This window comes from Dendronephthya gigantea, unplaced genomic scaffold, assembly GCF_004324835.1.
Source record: "Dendronephthya gigantea isolate DGI-Jeju-01 unplaced genomic scaffold, DenGig_1.0 000033F, whole genome shotgun sequence".
NCBI classification, from domain to species: domain Eukaryota; kingdom Metazoa; phylum Cnidaria; class Anthozoa; order Malacalcyonacea; family Nephtheidae; genus Dendronephthya; species Dendronephthya gigantea.
Window position 1 is genome coordinate 710,073 of NW_021163043.1, and position 10,074 is coordinate 720,146.

At 36.4% G+C, this 10,074-nt stretch overlaps 2 protein-coding genes across 3 annotated transcripts in view; both read right to left on the reverse strand.

The window, feature by feature from the left end:
• LOC114525054 (double-strand-break repair protein rad21 homolog) overlaps positions 1 to 3,525 on the reverse strand; it is a 48,260-nt gene extending 44,735 nt beyond the window's left edge. For both annotated transcript variants that reach the window (XM_028546262.1, XM_028546263.1), the window contains exons 1-3: positions 3,340 to 3,525; positions 2,168 to 2,571; positions 1,468 to 1,604 (exon numbers count right to left, since the gene is read on the reverse strand). In XM_028546262.1, coding sequence (XP_028402063.1) covers positions 1,468 to 1,604; positions 2,168 to 2,565 — 535 coding nt within the window. In that variant the 5' untranslated portion in view covers positions 2,566 to 2,571; positions 3,340 to 3,525. The remainder of the gene's footprint in view (positions 1 to 1,467; positions 1,605 to 2,167; positions 2,572 to 3,339) is intronic.
• A 668-nt stretch (positions 3,526 to 4,193) lies between these two features.
• On the reverse strand, positions 4,194 to 9,558 carry LOC114525205 (double-strand-break repair protein rad21 homolog). The gene is made up of 6 exons (XM_028546425.1): positions 9,465 to 9,558; positions 7,408 to 7,831; positions 6,733 to 6,998; positions 6,067 to 6,327; positions 5,169 to 5,593; positions 4,194 to 5,046 (listed from the first exon to the last, which is right to left on the reverse strand). Exons 2-6 carry the CDS (start codon positions 7,779 to 7,781, stop codon positions 4,546 to 4,548), a joined length of 1,827 nt encoding a protein of 608 aa, XP_028402226.1. The 5' UTR covers positions 7,782 to 7,831; positions 9,465 to 9,558; the 3' UTR covers positions 4,194 to 4,545.
• Between the last annotated feature and the right edge of the window lie 516 nt (positions 9,559 to 10,074).

The window sequence follows — 10,074 nt, forward strand, 5'->3', positions numbered from 1 at the left end:
CGATTTTTATTTTATCATTTTGCATTCATAAATCTCTATACATATATAATACTATTGCTTTTCTTACGTTCTATATTGAAGGCAGGCGTGGCGGGAAATATATTGTATCATTATAAATAGCTACGTCACTAGCCAAACCTGAGCTTTAAACCTGATTGGCCGAGATGCCCGCCTCAAATGGCGGGAAGCAAAAACAATATGGCGGCACAAGAACCATTAGTTTTGAAGGAGACGAATACGACAAAATAGTGCTTAGTACTACCACCTCGCGTGTAGCGAAGAAAGAAAATAAAAACAACGATAACATTTATTTTTCGTCAGTCCAGTTATTTATCTAATAAAAAAATACATGTCAGATTTTATAAGCGATCGACTTTGAAAAGTTTGAAAAGTCGCGTGAATAAATTCGTCCAGTAGAAAACGAGCTTAAATCTGATTGGCCGAGCAGCCCGCCGTAAATGGCGGGAAGCAAAATAATATGGCGGCACAAAAAGACATAATATTTCGATTAACAAGAAAACAGCGAAATATTGCTTTGTTAGCAATTCTCGAAAATCATTACATATAGAGATAGTAGAAGACCATGTAATATATAGAAATTAGTGCATATGAAACAATTTCTAACAGAAATGATAGCGAAGCCGCCTTAAAAGAGCCAGCTGAACAAGCAAAAAGTTGAGACTTGAACCAGAGAGTAAAGCCTAAATTGGCTAAAAGGGCAAACCAAGCCAAGCTAAGGTATTGTTATTCACGAAATAGTGTACGGAACTACCAGAACAATATTAGCTGAGTTATTACTTTGCTAAGCAGAATACCTAATTTTTTAAATTGGTTTTACCTCTTTAAAACTTTATTATTCAAGTTTAAAAAAAATATTCAAGAAAAGGAATAGTACTGACTACTGTGCACAAACAGTGTAATAATGTCTATATGCACATTATTTGGTCCTGTGAAGTATGGCAGATCAACTGACTCAAGTTTACGTCAAGCTGCTCTATCAACTTCCAAATGTACTGTATTTTACTATACACATAGTAAAATTATTAAACCCACCCCTCACAGGCCTCACTTTCACACAAATAGTTTCAACATATCAAGATTTGAATTAGCTAAGCTAATCAGTGTTAGCTAAATTAAATCTTGATTGACCTCTGTCAAACATTGAAGTTTCACATGTATAAATATATGATGATTTTACATATATACCAAGGTGAAATTTCTAGAGAGGTCTGAAAATATAATACGTTTTACAGCTCTCTAGCTTTAGTAAGTTTTTGAATTTTTACCCTCTCGGCCTCTCCCTTTATTTTCAATTTAGACAAATTTGAAAAATGATTCTGGAAATTATTGCAGGCAACCAGCCCCACCTGCATACCGGCATCAACGCTAAATTTTACCACTAAATGAACTAGCTGGCTGGTAAGTGAAAAGCAATCACAATTTTGAATTAATACTAATGACACTAACCTGTACCATCGGCATCCATATCTCCAAAGCCTTCATCATCAAAATAATCTTCGAGTGAACTCACTTTCATTGGTTCCTCCTGAAGAGTTATTTCTTCAACTTTACTCTGATTCAATGTGCAGTCAAGTTCAACATTGCTAAAAAAATTTCCCAAAATTAATGAAATCCTGGTGCCCTAGCTAGTAAGTAGTATTTAGGAAAGATGTGGGTACATTTCCAGCCTTGGCTTGGGATACAGGTGCTCAGGGTGAGGTGCATTTATTTTTGTATCAGATCAAATTTTTGGAATTAAACAATGAAAAGAAATTAGTATGCATTATAAGTATATTGGTCTGGATAAGTTTAAAGATATATCCAAGACTTTGAATTTCTGTGGTTATGTTAATTCATATGGGACTGGACAATTAAGTTCTGGTCCTGCTTGAATTTGTCCAGTTTCCTGTTGCTAGCATGCAAAACTGTCTAACTTTTAATTTGCCCGGTGATTATGTATGTGAAGATTTAAATTAAAGCAGTATTTTTGAAGAAACATACATTTGAACATTACCACATGCCCCACGCCATTGCTGGCAACTGCCAGGGGGGTACACCCCCTGGTTTATTAAAGCATACCCCCCTGTTCATGTTAGAAATACATAATTTACAACCAAAATAACATGTGTATTTCTGAATGAATAAAGTTTGAATTATTAAACCATACCTAACTTCTGGAATCCATTGATCAAGTAAATCAACTTTCTCTGTGATAAACAAGGGGCAATCCATGATATCACTTACAGACTTTCGTTGCTTAACTGCCTTGTCTAAGCTTGAAGCACCTGGTCTGAATGTCACCTTAATGTTCACCAGGGTGTCAGAACAATCTTTTAGCAAGTACTTGGCTTTTCGTGAGTATATCCGCACAAGTCCGACAAGAAGATGGCTCGAGGTACGCAGGGCAATTGGCATTTTTGGGTGGAGAATATCTTGAACTATTGATTGCAAATTTGTCTCGAATATTTGGACTTTGCTGAGCTTCTTTTCCCAATGTGCAGCAAGCCATACTTTTGCCAGGGAGCTTCTTTTGGACAGGATGAAATCATAATGAAATGATGACATTTCTTCCTAAAATTTAATACAAAAATTATTGCTGACACAGAATACTTCAATCTATATGCTTAGGATATTTGAGTTTGACAGTGGCCAATCATAGGTTTAATGATTGCTCTCATCCATTGCAAATTGTCTGCAGCTATAAGTAGCTGTGTCAATATTGCCAACTTTTTAATGAGGAAGCTAGCTAAGAGCCTTTATTAAACCTAGCTGTTGGAAATGTTAAACTAATTTGCAAAATAATTTATTTGGAAAAGCATGAGTATTGATTTTTAAGATGGCAATCTTTCTGAGAACCACACACCACCACATATTTTCAAATTACAAGGTCTAATGCTTGCAGAATGTGCTCTCCCATGTGTCAGAACAATCAACTTTTCTTCTGTATATTGTAACTCATTATTTTCAGTAAATAAACTGCCCTACTTTAAAACAATTTATATGATTACATTTCTATGTTAATACTACAACCCTAAACCACTATATACCATTATAAACGTTCTCTTTGCCAGGCAATAAATTTTCACTGATCGGTAAACAAATAATGGAAAGTAATTTGCTCTCGCAAGACAAATGATGAATCAAAGAAAATTGTCAATGTTCACATGCTTTAATACATTACTTTGCTTGAAAACCATAAACTGAGTTGTATTTAATACTAAACCGAACTATTTTGGGCAATTTTACGCAGCCAATGACGGTATTTAAGACATCACACGTGGCCCCTAAACGTCTTGAAGTATTCGGTTCAAATTTGGCAAAATTGTCATTCAAACGTACCTCTTGTAAGACTGACACAAGCCTCTTGTTATCCCCGTTTGTTGTATAACACTTCTAGAACAGCAAAACGAAGATAATCGCGAAATTCTTGCACAAAGTATCAACAGTAAACGAACGAATAGTATGTTTACAAAATCGAACGAGATCTTGTGTAACAAAACTAAACGGTTTTCTGTGGCCTTTAATTTTGAAAGAACGCTGACAAAATACCCCTACGGGGTGGGCGAAGGTATGTTCTTGACCTCCGAAGAGGGGAGGGAAGAGAATGCCTATCAAAGACAATCTAATTTCATAATTACGTTATCGTCGGCAGAGATTACATTCGAATAATAAATGTAAAAATTCGGGAGAACCTTTTCTAATTAAAAAAGTCTTTTGCAAGTTGAACGACTGAAGAATCCTCGTTGGCTCGTTCCCAGCTTTCGCTGCACGCGAAAAACCTGGTAAGTGGCAACGAGAATTAATTGGTTATGTCTTATCATGTCAAATACTTTGACATGGATAAACACGATGTTTTAATGGTCAAATGCTTGTTTTATGTAAAGTTTCAAGCGTGTTTCGTGCTCATATACAAACATTAAACAATATAACCATGCTTCAAAATGGTTATGATGTCAAATATTTTGAAATGGATAACCACGCTGTTTTAAATGCTTGTCCTATGTAAAGTTTCAAGCATGTTTGGCGCTCATAATTTCCCTAGTACTAATAATGTGAATAAATTATACTTTCTTAAAAAAAAAAAGCATGTTTGGCGCTCATATACAAGCATTTATGGAAATTCCTGCCATACTTGATGGCAATTTCAAATCTGAAAGTGGAAGCACTGCACAGCAACAAGATTTTGAGGAGAGGAATTTTATTGCAATATTTACAAATAAGAACGATTTCTATACGTGTTAAAACATGAATTTTTATATGATAATTATTGCTATTTTACAGATTAGAACTATGTGGGAAAATATACAAGATCAATCACCTAAACATTACAGAAAAAGTCAGTATATGTCTCCATTTTTAAGACGATAATCGAACCACGTGATTAAACTCGTGTTTACATTTCTAGTCTAAAGCATAAGAACATTACAAAGAATGATCGGGCAAAGAGAATGCGAAAGAATGAGGGATAAATAGAACGTGCATTTCTCTCTTGAAAAGTTACTATTGCCAAATTGCCAATGGATATAAACTCAACTCTCGCATTATTTAAGCCGTGTAAAAGGCAGGCCCCTTGGAGACGAAAATCTTCCCAAATGCATCATTTTGCTGCAGTTCGACCTCATTGTCCCGTTTCAACAGCAAGCAACTGTAGAACTTGCAGGCGACCTGCTTTCGACTTTCTTGTTTGCCGAGCACGTCGAGAGCTATACTATCTCTTCTTTTAAGTTCTCTTTTAAGCGTGTGCATAAGTTTCTGCGTGCGTTTCGTCCATCTTCGGGCCTGAAATTCTTCGTATTTTTCTCCACTTGCTTGCTCGTCGTTAAGTTGGGATTCGGGAATGTCTTCGGCATTTTGCTCGAAGTCGACGCGGCTTTCTTCCTCGGGTATTAAAGGCTCCTCCATACCCCCTCCAAACTGCTCGAAGGTCACATCATTTGTGACTTCTGCAACATTCTGCCCGTCTTTACTTGGAGAAGAACTGGGATCATGGTTCCGTTTTGATCTTCTCTTACGGGGCGAACTAGGACTTCGTATTTTCTCAATAATCTAAACAAATAGGATGAATTAATAAATGGATACAAAACAATCTTTTTAACACTAAATCGGAAGTAACGAAGTAACGTGAAGTAACGTTTTCAGGGTCGCACATTTTTACAAGATATACACACCTCTTCTTCTGCGTTTTCTCTCGGGCTCTCAATCTCCTCCAGTTCCATTTTCTCGCCTGTCTCTTCTGGTTCAGGGGCATCCACGATCTTCGCTGTGAAATTTTGAACGATTATTTTATGAATTGCGGGCGCGATGTTTTCCAACGCTGGATTATGGAACAGTTTATCTGCGGTGGAAGTCTCCTTTAGTTTCATCCTCAGTTTGGTTGGCGGCGCCAGGGTTGCTGGTTTGACGATATCCTCGGTATTTGCAAGCTGGTTGCTGATCGCGCTGCTTGTTAAGATCTTTTCATCATCCACGATCAGCTTTCTTTTACGCTTGCTTCGCTTTTCTTTGCTCACTATTTCAATGGGCTCCAGAACAAAAGCTTCCTCGTCGTTTTGAACAATGGTAGTTTCATTGCCCATTGTCGTCACCTCACCAGCTTAAATGCAAAAATCATACAAAATGTTATTTGAAGATGATATATTTGCGCTTACCCTGCGTAAAATTTTAATACGCTGTTTTAAGGCCCTGTTACACGGTGCAATTTTTCCTGCAACTTGCAATGCAATTCTACTTTTGAGAGACGTAAATTTGGGAACAACGAAAGTTTGTGTTTATTACACTTCATGCACTTTTCTTCTGCAAACTCTTCACTAATTTACATCTCTTAGAAGTAGAATTGCATTGCAAGTTGCAAGAAAAATTGCACCGTGTAACCGGGCATTTAGTTTGTGTGGCAGAGATTCTTCACTGCTGTTCGTCCGTAAGACTTCTTTATTGTTTTAGAAGATACTGAGAGAAAAAGACACAAATTGTATTAACAATTAAAGATTGAAAAAAATGATGTAAAGATTAATCCCGGATTGAGTTAACCGTCTTTTGAACAACTGAGAATATTGTATAAAATCTTACCTGTAAGATCAGGTGATTCCTCTGCCTCATCTGTAGGCTTTTTTTCCTCTGTCACCTCATCTGTGTCCATCTTCTCTACTTCTTCATCATCTTTCTTCTCAGCCTCTTTGATCGAATCCAAGGTAACATCAAACGATGTCAATGGTGGAAGATCTTCCAATTGTGGCAGAACACCTTCTTCAAAATTTTCATCACCAAAATTATCTCCACCAAGAAGCCCACCAAATACATCATTATTCAGAGGATCATCGGGTTGTAAGCCTACAGAAAATAGCATTAAAAAGTGTCCAAAAATAATTTTGGAAAAATACGTACTAATTCCATGTGTTGATTAGCAATATAACATGGTAAATGCACTATTTTCTTATAAATCACTACAGACAGTTCATGGTTTAAGATTGTGTAAACGACTCAGGTAAATCAATTTTGCCCATGGTCACCTAATGTTTCAACTTGCCAGGTTGGTATCTCAGAATAGCATTGCAATACATGAGGTTATATATATGTGAAGATTATAATGCATCACATTTTCATTACTTCCAGTAATCATGGTGTGCACCCCCCTGTATATCCTTTACTGTAAATTACAGGCCCAAAAGTAGGGAAGGGTCTTGAACTGCAAAAAAGTCACTACATCATGCTTCTATAGCAGTAAATATATTCTACCTATTTTTTGCTGATCAGATAAGGTTGACCCATCTTTCAAATTAGACTCGTCCAATAATATGTTTGATTGATCCTTTGAACGTATGAAAGAGGAATCATCTAACGCAGCTCCCCCTCGAAGAACATCTTTTTCATCGCTAGCACCAAATGGAGTGTCTCCAAAACCTTCATCTTCAAGGTTATGCATTATGATGAAGTCTTCCTTCATTGTAATCTCCTCAGCACGACACTGGTTCAAATTGAATTGCACTTGGATGTCAAAGTCACTAGGTTAAGAAAGTTGTGCATTTTTGAATACAGGTTATTTCAAGAGGAACCAAATAAATATTATTATACGGATGATCTTCTGGTCACACACGTGACAATGCTATCCTATTTTGTTACATGCAAAATATGAAGCCTGAAGAAACTTTTATCTGTGACACTTCTCAGGAAGAACATCAATTTAATGATGATGAGAAATGCGTCAGTAAATAAATTGTTTATGTATGTATGTATGTAAACAGCAATGTCACGTGTGTGACCAGAGTGTATCTCCCATATAACAAATCAAATATCAAATTGCATGATTGAATTTTGCCATGTCAATAACCTTTCGGCAGTACTTACTCCATCTATTCACAGATGGTTTTATTTAATATAAATATGTATTTGAAATACTTCTGAAATACTTACTTTAGGCCTGGCAAAGGCAGGTCAAAATCGTTAAAAACCTCTGGTAGTGTAACCGCAGACATGGCAGCTTCTCTGCCATCTTCTGGTAGATCTACAACACCCGGTCTGAACGCCATCTTGATTTTCACAAATGCTTCTGTGCAGTCTGCAAGCAAATACTTTGCCTTTCTTGAATAGATTCTAACAACACCCAGGAGAAGGTGTCCAGATGTTCGCAAAGCCATTTTTACTTTGGGTGACATTATGCTCTCAACTGAGGACTCCACGTCGGTCTCAAACACATGAGCTTTGCTGAGTTTCTTCTCCCAATGAGCAGCTAGCCAAACCCGAGCCAAAGGGCCCTTCTTTGACAGGATAAAGTTGGCATAAAACATCTTTTAAGAGCGATAGGAAACCAATGGCAAGAATATTTTCTGAATTACGCCTAAATAAAGATAATAAACAGAAGTCAAGTAGCTGACTACAAACAGGTCAGCAACCATCAGGGACAATACATTTTTAACACATAGCAAAAGCTTTTGAAATTCAGGCTACTCAATGTTAGTATACAAATGGCACATATTCATCATATTCTACATTGTTCAATTTTTTTTAATTGATTGTTTTTACAGGCAGTGAACATGAATATATAAATATATCCAGCATACTATGGCTACCCCACTGGAAGCTGCAATGGTTACCTTAAATTTGCCAACCTATCTTGATTGGCAAATTGAGATAAGCCTAAATCGGCCACTAATGTCCACTTTCACAAAAGATTAATTATGACTATTGTATACCTATTTTATCTACAACAAATTAAACTTTGTAGGATAGTTTTCTCCTTTACATGAAAAATTTTCACTTCATGTTGGCATTTTTTTTATTAACTGTTGTCTTTATATAACAATGCATTAGCTATCAAAACAATATTTCTAAATGTTAATTAGTGCCTTTTCACACATGTAAACTATCACAACTCAATGTCAATTTAAAGGTTATTGGTTGTACTAATTAGAATTGGAAATACAACTATTACTATAGATGAAGGTGTAAATCACCAGTATGATACTACAAGTAGAATCAAGCCGAATAGAAAATGCCTAAAATTAAGTATGTTTAAAAAGGTCGATATTTCAAAATTATGTAGTATAGGGCATATATATAATTAAATTGTGTATGGGGCGGTAACTTTCAATTTAGAAATGCATCTACTGTTTGCTATCAGTGTCTCAGTATTAAAAAGAAACACTTGCTCAGGTGTCTAATCCCAATACAAGCAATTTCATGGTGGATATGATAGGGGACTCCAAAAATGACATATTTACATAATGTCAAATCACAAGTTAATAGAAATGACACTGGGTTGCAGTTTCTTTGTCTTATAATATATTTTTAAAGTTGTAAAATACTGCTGTTTGAATCATGGATAAATCAACAGAAATGCCTTCAATTCATGCAAAACATGCACAAAATGTATAAAACCATAAACAATGCGTAAACCACATGAAATGCATAGTGTACATCACGAAACAAAGCGTATAAACACAATTTTTGTATGCTTTCAAAGACTCCACTTCATCTGCAAACACTTTCTATGGACAATGCGGGGTGAATTTTGGGGAACGGTTAACATTGAAATTCTCAAATTCATCGTCACAGCTATTAATAAAACGCTAAGGCTATTTCCGTGCTAAAAGCCAAATGTTTAGGCAAACGAGCCCGGTTAATTTGAAAATTCATGAGCCTAAACAAAAGCAAGATAATCCACAACATGCTCGAAGCGGATTTGCCTAGGCCGCCAAAATTTAGATCAAATATTTTAGGACTCCGGCCACGTAAAACTATTTTCTTTTCGTCCAGAATTGTAGACTAATGTCTGAATTCATTTTGTGTATAATATTTGGTCGTTCAACTGAGAATATTGCACTATAAAACTAATCTTTGTGGACAACACTTCGCACAAGCTTCGCGGAAATACAATGTACATTTTTGCTACTTTTCCTTCAAATGCACGAAATTTCTGCGTTCTGACTGCAACATTATATGCCTAAGTAACTAAAGTTCACCATGCTTACCAATTTGAAGCGGAATTTGCTCTTGGAAGCTCGTTTTGCCAAGAAATTCGCTGAAAAATGTCCCACAACCAACATGGCTGCGACGGTTCGAATCAAAAATTCTTCCCGCCGAAAGATTTTGATCACGTGATACGGGAGAAAACGTGGGACAGCGAGGGACATATGGGGTTACTGGAAGTACCGAAAATGTGCATTTTCAGAAAAAGATCGAAGTTTAATATTTTGATACTCTTTCTCTCACCATATGTAACATTTCACTAACCAAACAAGTTTTATTCAACGCAAACACTTGAGAAAAAAGGTTTCAGGTTTAACAATGAAACATTGCTTCGCGCCAGGCCTGAAGACTTTAGGAAGGCAATGTGAGCGACAAACTTACAATTTTTAGGGAGGAAGAATTCGGAAAAAGAAACCGGTATTTGCCGAAACCGTATTCAATATGCATGATCACATATTTGTAGCCAGTTTTTTACTTTTTACTGTAACAAGGTCCACCATTGTTGAGAACTTATTATGGTTAATTTGGTCTATGACTGACGCTGAGATGGCCAACTGCTTGGCGCCAAAAGTAAACAGACCAGAAGGCGCTGGAGAAATCAAACTTTCCACA

Coding starts and splice junctions, on each gene's coding strand:
- LOC114525205 (XM_028546425.1), bottom strand. CDS start 7,781: ATGTTTTATGCCAACTTTATCCTGTCAAAGAAGGGCCCTTTGGCTCGG. Junction 6,328..6,732: donor ATCTGATCAGCAAAAAATAG/GTAGAATATATT, acceptor TATTTTCTGTAG/GCTTACAACCCGATGATCCT. Junction 5,047..5,168: donor GAGAAAACGCAGAAGAAGAG/GTGTGTATATCT, acceptor CTATTTGTTTAG/ATTATTGAGAAAATACGAAG.